The sequence below is a fragment of the Chlorocebus sabaeus genome, chromosome 15 (assembly GCF_047675955.1).
Source record: "Chlorocebus sabaeus isolate Y175 chromosome 15, mChlSab1.0.hap1, whole genome shotgun sequence".
Taxonomy (NCBI): domain Eukaryota; kingdom Metazoa; phylum Chordata; class Mammalia; order Primates; family Cercopithecidae; genus Chlorocebus; species Chlorocebus sabaeus.
The window spans coordinates 62,639,971-62,657,871 of NC_132918.1; the positions used below are offsets into that span (position 1 = coordinate 62,639,971).

The 17,901-nt window shown below is 38.6% G+C and overlaps 1 protein-coding gene across 12 annotated transcripts in view; it reads right to left on the reverse strand.

The window, feature by feature from the left end:
- Positions 1–17,901, reverse strand: part of TBC1D5 (TBC1 domain family member 5) — a 567,416-nt gene that overhangs the window by 25,648 nt on the left and 523,867 nt on the right. For all 12 annotated transcript variants that reach the window (XM_073023627.1, XM_073023630.1, XM_073023626.1 and 9 more), the window contains one exon: positions 2,901–3,000. In XM_073023627.1, coding sequence (XP_072879728.1) covers positions 2,901–3,000 — 100 coding nt within the window. The remainder of the gene's footprint in view (positions 1–2,900; positions 3,001–17,901) is intronic.

Below are 17,901 nucleotides of genomic sequence, written 5' to 3' on the forward strand. Positions count from 1 at the left end.
CTGAAATGCATCTGTGGGCCTTGGGGTCAGGATTTCTTGGTAGCATCCCTGAATCCCACTTTAAAAATGCGGTCATGCTATTTATATGAGGGGAAAAAAATAAACAGCTATGTGAACAAGTTCCGGCTGAAAGTGAAACATACACACAAAAACAAATGTAGTTTTGTGGTTAGTTGAAAATTCACAGCTGGTATAAGCTTTTCTTTCCATTTTAATTAAAGTGTTTCCCCCTCCCATGCAATGAGAAAATGCTCTTTTAGTGCTGATTGAAAGACCAAAGTCAGAGCAAAAGCTGTTTGAAAATTCCGAGGCTTAAGTTAAGCTGCTTTAAAAGCTGCTATGTGTACCAAACAACTTCGAAATTTCCTAACAGGATTTTGTAGAGTTCCAGTAAATCTTTCTCCCCATCACTTCTTTGCTCTCTTACTTTGGTGAAAACTAAAGTCAAGTAATGCAAAGGTCATCCAAGTAGACAGAAAAGCAAAAACTATACATTCATGTTAAAGTTCAAATTATATGTAAATAAGTAACCATAATTAGTCATATACAACTATATAAACTATCTGTTTATTAGTTCTTTCTGATGTATTTTATAGTGCAATGATAAGATTCATGTAAAATTAGGTCTGTAACTTATTACCCCCATTTTCCTAAGAGAAAGATAATGAGTTTTTTTTTTTTTTTAATTACTATTTTCTTCTTTTCTCTTTCCTCCCTTTACCTTGTTTTCCATTTCCTACTTAGCTCTTTAAACGCAACCTTTACTTGCCCTTTACCAGACACTCTCTACAGGGCAAGCTTACCTAACTATGTGCTTGCTTAGAAGCTCCTGGACTGGAAATCTCTCCCACACAGAGATTTCTTTGAGACAACAGTCAATTTACAACCTCAAGTACGCCCGAGATGAAACTCTCCCCCCACTGGAGAGTATCTCAGATAACAGTCACTTTACAACCTAGCTCTGCCTATGCTGGCACCAGCTTAACCACCTGGAAGATAAGGCACTGAAGCCACTGACATAGACCTTTACCTGCTCGCTCCTTCCCTCATTTGCTGTTTATGCCAAGTCCCCCTTTAAAAGCCTCTGTTTTCTGTCCCCAAAGTGAGGTGGTACCTTTAAGGGAAGGGGTCTGTACTTCTTCCCCTAAGCTAAGCTATGGAATAAAAAGTCTCCTTATACCAGAACTCACTCTTGTTATCTGGACTCTGCAAGTGGTAAGTGACTGAACTGGCGACTTTGTTATAGGTCTATATGAATTTTTAAAAATGATGGTCAAGCAGCTTTATTTATTAATAAATAAACAGAGTGGATCAAATGTGACAGGGGTAATGTTTCTTGCTGTGATGACAGATACTACCCTAGCAATCATCTACCGGGGTTTCTCCTGCTGTTTTTCCCTCTTGAGCCCTTTCCCTGCAGGAGTGGTTGAGATGCTAGGAACATGGCTGAGGGTAGAACAGGACACAGCCAGCTGCTAATAAGACACTGTCAGGCAGCCAGCCACTTAGATCAGCATCTCTCCAAATCTTTTAAGAGAACATTTATTATTTTATTGAGGCCAGTATGGTTTCGGCTATACCCAAATGACAGCCATTGTTACTTGTAATGGCTTAGAGCTTGTTGGGGGGTTTGAAGGCAGAGAGTTTGCCTCCAACGAAGGCCCCAGAGGCTTTCTCTTTGGTTTCTCCTCACAGCTGGGATGCATCCTGATTTCTTACAATACCTGGTATTGCCATTTCTTGACACTACAGAGCAGCACATTGGCCATTTCCATGAGTACATGTCTTAGTTTCCTAATTTATTCATAAATTACCAATCTTACTGGACAGTGAAGAAACAAAGGCTGCCCATAAATGGTCTAAAAAAAATAGTAAAATGGTGCATGACAGAAGCTTTTGTAAGCAGCATGGAGTTACTGAAGTGATTCATACGTGAGTCAGCATAAGGTATCTCTAATACGAGATACAGAACCTTTACAAATGCAGAGCAGTGCCTCAAGACTTTCCAGTGGGACATGCAGGACCCACATGCAAAATGAACTTCAAACTGGGACATTTCTTAGAATATAAGCACAGTCAGAAGTAAGAAAAGGTCATGCATTTCAGGCAGGTGGTTAAAAAACACATTTTTATAAAAAAACAAAGAATTGTCAAAATAATAATCACATTAGTGATTACTGACACGTTGGCACAGCAGTATAGCTGATTATTTGATCTTGAAAACTCAATATTTCATTTTGGTTTGAGGTAAACAGACATTTACAAAGGGCACAGGAGTTGAGATTTGTAGTCAGATTGCTTTTAAAGAATTTTTTAATTTTATTATTCTTGTTTAGACAAAGAGTCTCACTCTGTCACCCAGGCTGGAGTATAGAGGCCCAATCACAACTTGCTGTAACCTCAAACCCCTGGGTTTAAGCAAAGTCTTCCCATCTCAGCCTCTCGAGTAGCTGGAACTATAGGCACATGCCACCGTGCCCAGCTAATTAAAAAAAAAATTTTTTTTTGTTTGGTTTTTGTTTTGGTAGAGACACGGTCTCACTATGTTGCTCAGGCTGGTCTCAAATTCCTGGTCTCAAATCTTCCCACCTTGGCTTGCCACAGTGCTGGGATTACAGCTGTGAGCCACTGCATCCAGCCTATAGTCAGATTGCTTGATTTTGAATTTCCACTCAATTTACTAATAATATAATCTTCGGGCATTTTCTTAATCCCTCTATGCCTTGGTTTCCTCATCTATATAATATAGAGAGTAATTGTACTTCTATTATATGGCTGTTGTAAGGATTAAATAAGGTAATTCATGTAAACAGCTTAGCACAGGGCCTAGAACAAAGTCATGCTAGTGGCTATTATTGTAATGACTCTTATCATTCCCAGGGCCAAAGTAATTCACTTACCAAGATGAGTGTCCATCACCTTTGCACAGTATTTGCACATGGCATCCAGGTCATTCAACTGTCCTTGAAGGAAGGAAATTTGGGCTTCTAATTCTTCTTCCTAAAGTAAAGGGATAAACATATGGAAATGTTTTAGAGATTGTCCAATAAAATCCCCATAGTTTTCTAAATGATCTAGACTAGTTTAAAGCAGCATGATACCTTTTTAAACCTAGACAAATCAAAACAGCAAATAAAAACAAAATAATAACTGCCACCGCCAGCAAAATAAAAAAAGGGTAAAATGGAAAATTTTAAAGGTCTGGACTTTTCCTAATTGAATTCGAGCTTTAGGCCATGTGTAAAGTTATAGTTAGATTGCATATACAATCTTGCATTGCATAGATTTGCATATACAACCTTGTATTTAAAAAGCACACAATATATCTTCAATAAGCACTGGGCAACACAAATTAAGAGGGCAATTTGGATTTCAGTGAACTATACTTCCTAAGCAGTTGGTACAAAAACATTGCATCTTTTTCACACATTTGCAAAACCAAAGATTTCCCTTTTTATAAGACAAATCTCTAAGCCTGGAACCTGGACTCTGTAAAAAAAAAAAAAAAAAAAAAAAAAAGAAAGAAAAAGACATATCTCATCATTTTCTAGACAATGATAATCTGATAATTTCTTAACATGTGAGATTTCCTAAAGCGCTTGGAAAAGTTTTGCCTCAGCAGCCCATAAATTGTTGCTCCTCTCTCTTGATATGACACTAGAATATTTCATTTATTTGTTTGTTTCTAGGAAAAAGTACTCTGGGTTGAATAATTATCTAAGTTAAATTACCTAAAAACAATCTAACTGTAACAAAAGGTTGAAGTCTTTTTTTTTTTTTGTTAAGGAAAAGATAATATAAGCAAAAAGTTTCCCAAGGAAATTTGGAAGGTTATGGGAGTTTTTTTCAAGAGAAAAAGAATAATCCTCATCCTTTAGGATACTCTAAACAAAGCCAGCTGGAATACAAAGAAAGGATATTGCCAGAGCTGGAATAGGCTACAAAATTGATTTTCCAGTCTTAGATCTACTTGTCCTTTTGCATAAGAATCCTCTGTATCATTAAAAAAGAAGGAAAGAAAAACCTACTAAGGTATCCTTTCTCTTTGAGAAGGAGTATAATTTGACTTGTACATGGAAATTAATAGTTGAAAAGGTTACTTGTAGATATATCCCATTTTAACAATAGGCACATGTAGCACTGCAAATTATTGTTTTTAACTGCTGTCTCAAGAGCTAGCTCTTAGGAATAGGCATTGAAACACTTGACACAGAAAACAGACGTAGTGCTGTGTGCGGTGGCTCATGCTTGTAATCCCAGCACTTTGAGAGGCAGAGGCAGGCAGATCACTTGAGGTCAGGAGTTCGAGACCAGCCTTGTCAACATGGTGAAACCCTGTCTCTACTAAAAATACAACAAATTAGCTGGGAGTGTTGGTGAGCGCCTGTAATCCTAGCTACTCAGGAGGCTGAGGCAGGAGAATCGATTGAACCCGGGAGATGGAGGTTGAAGTGAGCTGAGATCATGCCACCGCACTCCAGCCTGGGTGACAGAGCAAAACTCTATCTCCAAAAAAAAAAATAAAAAAAATTAAAAAAAAAAAGAAAGAAAATAGACATAGTAGTAGCAGCACTAACCATGTTCTTTATATATCCTACAAGTGTAGTAGCCTCTCCTCCAATACTCAAATAAGAACAAATACTTCCAGAAGAAGCTTAGCCAAAGGATAATTAGAAGTAATTCTGGAGAGGTGGGGTTGTCTTCCTAACTCTGCAGCTGAGCATTAAGGTAGAAAAGGATGGGCTGTTTCAGGGCTTTTTTCTACTTCTTTTTCTCATTTGTTTCTGCACAGCCTTGAATCTCCCTGGTTGTCACAGGAAACTAGGAATTAGAGAAAGAAGGCTACATCTGCTGTTTAATAATGGTTGTGGTTAGTCTCCAAAGATGGCCACCATCGATTTCTTCCCTCCCTGACTATGCATGTTGCTTTATTCATTATGAGGTCATATGTATTCCCCCTGTCCTTGAATCTGGACTGGTCTATGACTTGCATTGATCCAGAGCATGTAGCCGAAGTCAAACTGCTAATTTTGAGCTAGTTTAAGGGGCCTGCCAGCTTCTGCTTTCATGGAAGCTAGCTACCATGCTGTAAAGAAGTTCAGGCCACAATACTGAAAGAAAGGAGAGAACATACAGAGAAAAAGAGGGCACATGAGAAGCACAGACGTTCTGGACATGTGAATAAAGTTTTTCTGGACTTTTCAGCCTGAGCCAGCTGAAGCCGGCCTAGTAAGTGACCCAGTCAAGACCCTTCCTGGAGCAGAAGAAGAGCCTGAGCCCTGCTCAAATTCCTGATCCACAGACCTATGATGGGGGTACTAGATTTTGGAGTAGGTTTGTTATGCAGCAATAGACAACAGAAATAGAGGCAGAATGAAAACAACATTAACTTAGCATATGGCATGAGGAAACGTAAGTTCTATTCCTGGTCCTGTCATTAATAAGTCACGGGACCTTAAGTAATTCTCTGTCCACTCTGGACCTAAATTCAGTACTCTCAGGTGAATGCAAAAGTTAGAGGCTTTGCTTCCAAGGAACTTACAAACTAGTAAATGGAATAAGAAAGTTATATGGTCCTGGTCTACTCTACTGAACCATTAACCTTTTTAGTTTGTGGCAGACACAAACCCCAATTAGCTGAGTCTAGAACTGTACCGAGGCCAGAGTTTGATAGTCTTTTAAAAAGAGAGGGCCAATCTATGGCCTGTGTTTCGCCTTACAAGTGGCTACCAATTGGGGTGCTGATAGCCCGGAGTGGACCAAGGGCACAAGGAATGCAGTGCTTCTTGGTTTAAAAACTTCTCCTCTGTTTATTCCATGCATTAGTTTAATTTGGATTAGCCACCCCTTCTTTTAAAACACGAAAGCCGTTGGGAGCTTTGATACTCAGCAGTCATTCCTACCTGAATGGATTTATTTTCTTTTGCAAAGGAAATCAAACTGGGAAGGAAGAACTTAGAAGACACGCTTTAGAGGACGTAGGCACAGTCTGTTGGCAGTGAGGTGTTGAACAGCTGGTGGAAAGTATGAGCTTAAAGAGGGCCTCTTTCTCAAAACATTTTATTTCTCTAGCAGGAACATTACTGTAATAAAGACTGTGATGAGACTGGGGCCCTCTAACTTGTATAGTTAATGGGGAAGTCCTAAGAGTGTAGCAGTCCAGGGTACTTGCTGGGCGAACATGCAGGGATATAAAAACACAAATTTCCAAGTTTGCAATTTTTGCTTAGGGCTCTGGTGGCAGCCACTGAAGTGCATCTTGAATACTTAAACCCCAAGTAGATCTTGATACAAACAGAATCTGTTTGTCTCAATATAAACACATGGAAAAAGGCAACTTTGAATCAGTTAAACCTTCTTTTTCAAAGGGATAGTTATATAAAAGCCGAATATGTGAGATAAAAGAGGACTACTCTGGTTGAAGCAGGTTGAGGTACCAAGAACCTCATCCATAGTCTGAAATCTAATGTATTATCCTCTAGAGTTTGCTTAATCTTAAAACATTTCTAAACCCTTCAACTATCACTCAGACTTTATAAATAGAAATGGAATCACTTGGAGGCAAAAGGGTGGCTTGTCATTTATTCTTCACTATATTATATAATTACAGATAAAAGAAAGAGCCAAGAATCAAGCTTCTAAAACTGTGGGAACTGACTTTACATTTTTATCTTTTCTCATCCTCCACACTCCTCCCAACTAACAATGCTTTAGACATTGACAGCTTTAGTTATGTGTTTTCATTAAATTGGTCCTCTGTAATAAAAATGCTTGGCTAATTGCCTTGAGGTTTTATGAAACCAACCAGTTACCAGTTAGTGTAATTATGTGTAAATAAGACACTGAAGATAAATGTTTATTATATTTACTTTTATGTGTATGTCCTGCCTTCCATTATAGGAGGGCGTAGGGTGGGGAACAAAGTAATGCTGAAATAGACACACCTGGGTTCACATCCTATTTTTCTCAGTTATTAGCTGTATAATCTTGGACAAGTTCCTTAATTTCTTGGTCTACTCAACCCAACCTGGAAGGATTGGGGGAGAACAAATGGGAACATATGGAGAACACAGCATCTGGCACAGAGCAGACACTCAATAAAGGTAATTATTCTTTCTTTAAAATTTTTTTTTTATAATCAAGTTCAGACAGTGAAATGGATTTAAATACAAAGTTTTATGATTCACTGTTGGAAAACAGGCTTTACAACCTTTACATAGCTTAGCCCAGAAAGATTAGCTTAAGAGCCCATCACCGTCTTAAGCTCTGGATAGCAAATTAATGTGCAAGGCAAGAAATTGATAGAGGAGGATAAAGTTAGGCCACGTGTAGACTACAGCGTGCAACATCACCAATCGTAATTGGTGCCCTATAGCAAAGGACCAGAAGATGAGGGCCACTCTATCAGAAGAGAAAAATAACTAGTATCAAATCCCTTTACATTGATTGTAATATACCAGACACTGAGCTTTGCTGTATTAAAATGTTTACTCTTCACACAAACTTCTGAGGTATATTCTCTCATTCTCTCCTACATAAAATATGGTCTACTCCTCTGTAAGCCACATTCTCTGGAAGTGTATGCTAAGGTTTAGATAGCTCTTTGAGAACCCAAGTCACTTGGCCTGCTACTCTCATTTCTTCCCTGTGTACACATTCCTTCCTATGCTCCATTACTATGGTCCTTCCCATGAACAATCCCATATTTCAGTTTCCTCTACCTGAGATTCACCAGTTGTAATGCTGAGTCCTAATGCCAAATTGCTTATTAAATTGTTTTCCTTCAAAAACATACAGATATGACTGGCTGTGTTGTTTTGTTGTTTGTTGAATGATTTTCTTTTTGACTAAATAATCTGAAGAAATCGTTTTTTGAATTTGCTTTTTAATAAGTGGTGTTTCTACTATCATTCTGCCCCAAATAGTTGATGCATCATTATACTTCTATTTAAATGTTATGTATCTCAGTTGTTTAAATTTAATATATCAATTTTATTAAATAGTTCAATGTGTTCCTGCTGCTACTTTGTTAAAAAGAGGACAAACTTTCATAGTTTATTATTTATTCACATATTAATTTATTCAAAAATGATGTTCATTTGCATCGTGTTAGGCCTTGTGAGAAATACAATAATGACTAAAACATGGCCTCTGATTTCTAAAAGTTTAGAGGATGGTCAAACCTGCACAGAAAGCCAAGAGAGGTATAAGATAAGTTCTGTAAAAGAGACATGAGAGAGGACTTCTCACAGTTCTGGAAAGGGAAGATGATTTCAATTTGTGTATATGGAAAGGAAAGGAGGTTTTCTAGTATTTTTGAGGGGTCCTGAAGAAGGAGAGTCTTGTCTTAGACAAAATAATAAGGAAATATGTTTTAGGAGGCAGGAAAGTATGGCACCCGGGCAAAGAGGCAGTCACTGAGCTGAGCCAGAACATGGGCACAGTATGAGCTGAGGTTCAGCAGAAAGGCTTCCCTTCCTTTTCTGTTCATCCCTGTTACATTTTCACTTCATATAATTATGTTTTCAGGGTTGGGGTTTGACATGCAGACTGCTGTGGCCACTGCCCCCAACACACACCATGCTGACAGATGATTATTCAGGCTGCAGTGGTGTTTTTGTCCTTGGACTAATTCAAACTCCAGGGGAATAGTGAGGCAGGAATGGCACTGAGGTGGAGTTCTGCTTAGCTTCTAAGTGGGTGTCCTCAGAACACAAGAGAAGCAGACAAGGGAACCAACACTAGCTGTAGGCAGCAGGAACAGGCTAAATATAGCAACCAGAAGACAGGAAAGACGCCCAGTCTTTCTTGAGCAGATGGGTGAACAAGAAGTGGGAAGTAAAGGAAACGGAAAGTCTCAAGGAGAAAAAGTGGAAAGGCCACGGATGTTCGGAGGAAGCTGTGGTGTACACAAGGGCAAAACACATACACGGTGTGAATGAAATCCAAGTCAGAAGCATATGGTATCAGCAGAGGAAGATACCACCAGAAAAAAATGGAAGAGCACAAAGAAGACTTTTTAAGAGTATTAAAATAAGTGGTATGAGGTGTGAAGCTGTACAGCCATACTGGTGAACAAGTTGGAATATAAATCACAAGCCTTAAAATCAGTATATACTAGGCTTGACACTTACCTTCTCTGTGATTCTGACCAGATAGCAAAGTTCTTTGAGCCTCAGTTTCCTGTTTACAAAATGGTGATAATGATAGCTTCTACCTCATGTGCTTGTTGGAGGACTGAATTTAAATTACATAAGGTTTTCCAGATTAAATACTTTGCACAGTGGTACATGGTAAACACTCAATAAATGTGAATTTTATTGTCTCTAAATTTTAATACAATCCTAGAAAGTTATTTCAAAGGATTATGAATGCATGCAGAAATAACTCCCAGGGTATTCATCACACATTCAATGGCAACATGCACACATATGGGCATAGGCACCTCACAGAAATCTTAAATGTCTAATGATGGGTGATTTGGGTAACTTGTGGAACATTTATAAACAGTATGCTATGCAAACCTTATTTTTTATTAATTTTTTTTTTGAGACAGAGTATCGCTCTGTCGCCCAGGCTGCAGTGCAGTGGTGTGATCTTGGCTTACTGCAACCTCTGCCTCCCGGGTTCAAGTGATTCCCCTGCCTCAGCCTCCCAAGTAGCTGGGATTACACTCATCTACTACCACACTCGGCTAATTTTTTAAAAAAATATATTTTTAGTAGAGTTGGAGTTTCACTATGTTGGTCAGAGTTGTCACGAACTCCTGACCTCAAGTGATCCGCCTGCTTCAGCCTCTCAAAATGCTGAGATTATAGGCATGAGCCATCATGTCCAACTTATACAACCTTTAAAAATGTTTTTATAGTAGAACATTTAAGAATAACATACCATATACTAATTGGGAAAACAGGTTACAAAGTACTAGGTAAAGAATGAATTCTGATTTCAAAAAATATATATACATGCATAGAAAAAAATAATGGATAGTTCCCAAATAGTTTATATTGGTTTTCTTCAAATGGTGGAATTATGGGTGATTTTTTCCCTCTTTTTTGCTAATTTTCTGCGGATTTTCTGCAATGAAATTGGATCATATTTTTGTAATAAGAAAATCAAATAATGCAAATAACATAATAGAGAAGAAAAAAGTGAAAGGTGATTGCCAAGGAAAAAAAAAAGATGTAACTGATTCCAAATCAAACTCCAAATAATATTCTATACGCTAAACAAATCTGTACTCTAAACAACACTAAACAGAAAAACTTCTACGAAATCACTTGTAAAAGAGAACGTAAATAATTAGCATATTTTGTTCCATGTGCAAACCCGGAGTAGTACAGCACTCTTATGGTAAAGGGCTTCCTTCTATATGATTAAAGTGAGAACGTCAGTGGATGCTGCTCTTTATGGGTTGCCTAGAAATAATGTGATTCTTAAAGATATTTTAAAAATAAAGATGCTTACAAAATCCCCCAGTAAATAACAGTTCCCATTTTTGGACAGGATGTAAACAAAAGTTAAATGGAAATGGAAATGGCCTTTAGAAATTCTGAACTGAAATTCAAAGCTCAAGATGTCAAATTTATGCTATCCAATTATATCATTTCAGAACTGGAAATGTCTTTAGAGATCATTTATTTCAACCCCTTCTTGTTTACAAATAAAGCAACTTTTACATGGCTAGGTAGCTGGGCAGTAGCAGAAATCCCACTAGTAGGCGTCCTTGTTTTTCAGCCACTGAAGCACTGCGGTGTCCCACCGCTGACATCCTCACTACCAGGGGACACTGGATTTGTCCCAAGAGGATGGGTTTTCATAACAATCACTGAGCCCTTTTCCTTCTACCCCATATCCTCCTGTACTAGCAGTGCTCCTTCCTGACTATGGAAGGCTACAGCAAAGCCACTAAAACCTGAACTCCACAGGACTTTGTATCACTTTTTACTCCTTTAGTTTCCCCCTGAAACTTGGATAAAACCCCTACATTAAAAGATACTGACTCCTTATAATTTATAAAGTTAAAAATTGCCTGTGATAAAATTGGGGTGGCCAGGTGAGCCATGAGTCAGGCTTTCTCCAGCCCAGCTCCTCTCTGATTGTGCTGCTTCAGCTGGCTCTAACAGATAGTGATCATTCAAACCCCTTCTCTGCAGCAGCCCAACAAGGGCTGCAGGGCAAGACCACAAGGGTCAAGTATAGGGAGAAACCTTTATTTTTCCCTGCAAAAATTTTCTCTACCAAATTGCTACTTGACTTATAGCATATCCCTAGAATTGACAAATTACGTATCAACTCCACATTCTCTTCATTGGTTTACATGCGAAGAGTTCCAAATCTCTTTTTGAAGTCAGGTGTTGGCAGGTTAAAATAATTAATTCAGATCACATGCTTGCCGTGGGTGCGACATATGGGGTATGGATTACAAATATTTTAAAAATAGTACATGTGAGGTTCACAAAATTAAGGGAAAGAAATTTCCCTTTATATTCAGCTGTTGCTTATAAGTTTTATTGAGGGAGTAAAAAAGATCTTAATTTCTTACCCCTTTTTATTCTTCGGGTCTACCTGATAAGGCAGAAATTCTTCATTGCCCAGTTATGACTAATAACTTTTTTTGTAGATAGTGCTAACTACAGACTCTATTTCCCTCAGTTTTCTTATTTGTAAAATGGGAAGCAATTCTAGCAGTGACCTTATAGCATTGCTTGAGGATTAAAGTAGCTAATACATGTAAAATGCTTAGAACAGAGGACACACTTATAGAAGGTGTTCTATAACTATTAGCCCTTAGCCACCGTTTACAAGGAGAACACGCTCACATTAGGATATATTTGAAGTTTGCTTTATATGTAGAAAATCTCATTCCTTATTTGGTATTCAATTAATGTTATTAATATCAATTTTTTTCAATCTTTAATATGAACAAAAATCAGCTGGAGATCTTGTTAAAATGCAGAGTCTGATTTAGAAGGTCTGGGTTGGGGCTTAAGATTCTGCATTTCTAACAGTCTCCCAGGGGATGGGATGCAGCCGGTCTACGGACCACAATTTGGATGGCAAGGATTTAAATAACTCATTTCATGTGCTCCTTCTATTAATATTTACTTCTGAATACATCTTCCCATCATTCTAGGAAGGCTGTGAAGTACTTTACTATCTATCTGATCTAAGGCAGTTTTAACAGATGGCTGCATGGTTAGATGCATACTTGGTGACAGTCCAAAAGACCTCTTCTCAACATGGAGTAGGATGCAGCAGAGAGAGAAGCCGGGTGATAAGCTTCCAGGAGAGCTTTCCAACCTCCCTGAGTTAGTTTTATATTGAGTAGCTCTATTATTCTATTTAGAGCTAATTCTTAGACCATCAGATATCAGTTTATTCTACTGTAAACACAAACATTTATAAAATTTTTCATTAAAAAACACAAGTGAAATATGAATTAATTTTGTTGGATTATGCATGCTCTCTTCTGTAACTTTTGATAAACATAGGCTGTGTATTAAGTATCAGAGAATAAAAGATGCTTTTCAAACATAAAATGCAATGAAAAGGAAATGGCAAAAATACTTCCATAATTCATGGTATTTAAATTCATCCCTGATTTTCTGAAGATATCTTTCTGAAGATATGATTTCTGAAAAAATCATAAGTAATATTTATTAAGAACTTTTAGCTTTTAGAAACATGCTCTTGCACCTACTGCCATTTTAACATTGTGAGCTATTTTAATCTAATTCTGCTTTCCTAGAAGTTGCCTACAAAAAATAATAAACAGAAAAGACAAGAATGGTGCCAGAAAACAGGATCATGTGCTACAAATTCTAAAGTAAAGTAAATAAGCTTACAATCTGGAATAAATATACTGGAAATTGAAATACAACCTTTAATTAGGAACAACTTCACATAGGTGTAACCAGAGGAAGAATAAAACCTCACTTGCAGAGTTACAAACCTCATTATTTGCAAAAGTCCTATAACTGCAATTTAAAATAATTATATGCATATGGTATGTCTTCTTAGCCCTGTAAAAATTCAAAAGGTATAAAAGGTGTCTGCTAGAAGTGCTTATGTATGGGAGTCTGATTAAATGGCATTTGTGGAGAAATGCTCCCATCTTTTGGGCTTTTGCGCTGTCATTTCTGTGTTGTGTTTTTATAATCAGGTAACCTGACCCATCATTTGGAAACCCATGTAGTTCTCTCCTCCACCAGGACAATAAGCACAGATGTTACTCTACTTAACAAGGGTTTTCCCCCTCACCACTTACATGTGATCAGACCAACTGATGAAACCAGCCAGCCAGCACCAGGGCCTCCAGCTGAGTTTCTTACAGTAATGCTGGCTGGGCAAAACCATCTGCGTGCTCTCCCTTGCTGTTCCTGGCACCAAGGTAGGCATCTGCACAATGGCTGACCCAGATAGAAGGGCCTGAGCCAAGACTGTTTTTCTTATGACAAAGCTAATTGATCCACGTGAGGATGAAATGCAAACACTTGTACAACTTATTCTCTGGGCTAACTGACCTCTACAATGTCCCAATAGAGACAGACAAAAAAACCGTACCCTGCAGCAAATCCAAGCTGAGGATCAAGCACAGTTTAAGAATGACTTTAATAACAATTGGTAAAAGCAAGTAAGTGTTGGAACAGCCTTGATATTTCTTTCTTTCTTTTTAAACACAAACACTACCACTTCTGAGACTTCTGGAAAGACAAAAAGGTGAAAAGGAGGTAATTCTCTAAATTACCTGGTTTATTCATATGCCTATCATACTTTTGTTAGTTCATCCCTTCAGTTATACCCTATCTGTCATTAAATACCAACAATTCCTATTAGCTTTTTAAATAACTGGTTGGTAAATGCCGCTGAGAAATGAAGCAACTTTTCAGGCTCTAGAGGACGCCAGAGCAAAGCCTAAGACATCTCAATACTTGCACAACACACAAAACCCTCAACAGCATTCATTTATTCCTAAACGTTTACTGAGTGCCAGACACAATATCTGGCACAGAGGATACAGTGACAAGTGCCTGCAAGAGCCTTATAAGTAAACACAAGTAGTTCTCTGACATTCAAAGCAGGGGAAGCATTTGCAGATTACGCAGGACACCCTCCATCCCAAGATGCTGCTGCTTTAGGTTTGGGGAGGGGTTCTGAAATCTGCAGCTTAACTAGGGCCCCAGCTACTTATTGCAAGTGCTGAAAGTTCCTAGCAGAGAAGGCTCCATGGCACATAAGGTACTTGGGCTGAGACTGGAAGGGGCTCTATCAGTTTTGTGGCTACATGAATCACTCTGGCCAGAAGAGACAGTGAAGGGAAACAACACAGAAGTATGAGAAAGCACACTTGCTTTGAGGGAAGTGAAATAGCTGTGCATTCCTGAGGGGCTGGGGAGGAGTAAGAGGGAGGACTAATGATGAGGCTGAACAGGGTGAGACTGTAAAGGGCCCTACAGGGCATACCTCAAAATTGAGGGATTTATCCTAGGGAGAAGGGGCCTCTGCAGAATTCTGATGAGGAGTCAGACCGTATTGAGTCAGATATACATGATGCACACATTAGTGTTGTGAAATACTTTGGGTATATGTTGACCATTAATAAAATGGAATAACTCTAAAATTTCTAGTTAACATGGAACTGTTACTTGAGTACAAAAAAATTATGTAGAGTATAACCTTTCTATATTCTCATTCCTCCAACTCACCAAATCCAGAAGCTGCATGTCATGAACTGTGTAGAGTCAGTTCTGTTATAATGCTTGTTCTGAAAATGTGAACTAGTTTCAGTGAGATCAGTGTATTAAGGAACAACTGTGCATAACCCAAAGTTCACATTTGCTTACACACAGTATCATCCTCAAGAAATAATGGGTGAATGCAGAACACTTCACACAGACGAACGCAGCGGCACGTAGGAATGCAGGGATACGCACAATGCCTGCATGCACAAAACAGATATCTGCCAGTTACCTCAATGCCATATGTGTTATGAGCTACTTCCATAACCAAATCCATCAGATTCCAGGCAACTCTCCTCCACCACTTCACAGTGACTCACAAGCTACAACCCTTCCAATGTCCACTTCCCCAACTGAGCTTCAGGTATTTTTCAAGGCAAAGTATCATATTTATTGCACTATTTATTTCTTAATCACTTAACATGTGTAAAACCACTCTACCACTTTTATTAGGTTCCTACTTTCTTTCATGTGTCACTGATGACCTTTTTTTTCAGTATTGTACCCCAACCCAATTTTCCCCACAAGCCCTGTGGTTTTTATCTTATGTTTATTACCATTTTAGAGACAAAGTCTTGCTCTGTTACCCAGGCTGGAGTACAGTGGTGTGATCATAGCTCACCACAGCCCTGAACTCCTAGGTTTAAGCGATCTTTTCACCTCAGCCTCCCAAGTAGCTAGAATTACAGGTGTGTACCACCATGCCCAGTGTTTTTTTTTTTTTTCTTTTTTGGTAGAAATGGGGTCTTGCTATGTTGCCCCAGCTGAACTGGCCTCAAGCAATCCTCCCACCTCAGCCTCTCAAAGCACTGGGATTACAGGCACGAGTCACTGTGCCTAGACTCCCTGTGGTTTTTACTGCATGACTTTGCATAGCATAGTGATTTTGGGGAACATTTAAGTCACCTCAGAACTGACAATTCTGCTGGGTGGGGTATAGTGGCTCATGACTGTAATCCCAGCATTTTGGGTGGTTGAGGCAGGCAGCTCAGGAGTTCAAGACCAGCCTGGGCAACCTGGTGAAACCCTATCTCTACAAAAAATACAAAAATTAGCTGGGCATGGTGGCTCGTGCCTGTAGTCCCAGTTACTTGGGAGGCAGAAGGGGTTGGATTACTGGAGCCCAGGAGATGGAGGTTGCAGTGAGCCGAGATTGTGCCACTGCACTCCAGCCTGGGTGACAGCATGAGACCTTGTCTGAAGAAAAAAAGAACAGTTCTGAAGATGACTGTTCAATGAAGATGAATACATTCATGACAATCAAATTTATGGTTTTTTTCCAGAAAGGTAATTGCAGAAAAGTTTTAGTGTAGACATCATGGTATCACTCAGTGTTTATGAAACAGAAGTACTACCTGTACTATGGGTTCTCTATAGGGGCTAGGGCTGGTGTTCCCTGTGTCTCCTTCCCAAGAGGGCCCTGCAGCCATGAGCCCCCTCCAACCCAATCTACAGTTGTGGGCAGTGGCTGGGCCTGATGGATTTAAGGGTAATCTAGGAATTTTGGCAAGTAAGACATAAAGGGAAGTCTTGGTGAGAAGCTGTTGAAAATGTCTTTAAGATAGGGTTGCCATATTTAAAAATAAAAACATAGAACATAGGGTTCAATTTGAATTTCATATAAACATCGAATAAAGTTTTTAGTATAAATATGTCCCACGTAATATTTGAGATACTTATACTAAAAAAGTTACTCATTATTTATCTGAAATTCAAACGTAACTGGGCATTTGTTTTATCTGGCAAACCTACCTTTAAAAAATGCCCCAGGAAGACATGGCCATTCTCCTCTCGATGCCGGTGAATGGATATGGTGTCTAGAACTATTACAGCTGTCTTGCTTTCAACCTTGGGAACAGTTTGTTCTGGGAAGGGCAGGTCAGGGCAGAGAGATGGCAAGAAACTGCATCCTTGAAGACACAGATGAGCTTCTAAATTAGTGGTTCTAAACCTTGACTACATATTTGAATAATCCAGGAAGTTTTTAACAATTACTAATGCCCACGCTCCGCTGGAAAGATTCTCAGTTCTCCTGTGACCAGTATTGATTAAAACACTCTCCCAGGCGATTCTGACGTATGCTCGGGAATGGGAAGTCCTTTGAACTTGAGCTAAATAACTTTCCTTGTTAGTGGAATCAGTGTGAGTTGCATTTTCTGCTACATGTAGCTGAAAGCATCCTAAATAAAGACGGTCTCTGGAGTGAAACGCAAGGTCCAGCATTTAAACGTTTTATAATTAGTTCATCTTGGAAATTTAAATCACAATTTCTGGTAAAAGAATTAGGACTGCTCATTTATTTGGGAAAAAGTTCATGTCTCAGCCCAACTTTCAAACCTAAATCCGAAATCAAGGATGTCAAAAAAACTCTGGTCATAACAGAGGGCTGAAGATGTATGACTGATTATAGACATTAAGAAAACAATCAATACCTCATTTATCCTGGGCAATAAACAGATATTCATGTCTTCATCACTGTCCAGCTAAAATGATATTAGTTTGACTTGTCTAGAGCCAAATTTAAGATTTCCATAAATGTTAACATCATCAAATATTGGTATCACGCTGATTTCATTCTTGTTTTCAGAAGCATTATTCCTGATATTTTATGGAATATTTTCACATCATGATACATGAATAACATGTATCATGTACAAATGTAGAGTGTACAAATATGCTTCAAACCCAAATGGTTGCTTAGAATCCAGACTGAGAACATCCCAAAGTTAAGCAATTTGGCAGCACTTCTCACTGTTTTCAGTTGATTGGGACATTGCATTGAGGCCTCCTTCAATTTTTGGACCATGTGGTAGTATATATGTGTATTTTGGGCAGATTAATGTTATAATTTGCAAATTATTTACTTGTTAGTGGGATCCTTGAGATATCTGAAGGGACCTACAGAAGGACTCAGGTAAATGTTGCAAACTGCCCCACCTTTGGGAGAGCCTCCAGCAATAAAAAGGTGATGATGATCAAGAGGCCAGAGTGATTACCTGGAGGTAATCCTTGATGTTGATCTGAAAGGCCCTTTTTGTTGCATGGACAAGGTAGGTTGAATTTGGTTTATTTAATGAGATCAGGTCATCTTTCAGAGTTCATCACAGAGGCAAAAATAAGAAAGATATCAAGCGTTAAAGCAGAACGATAAGAACATTAA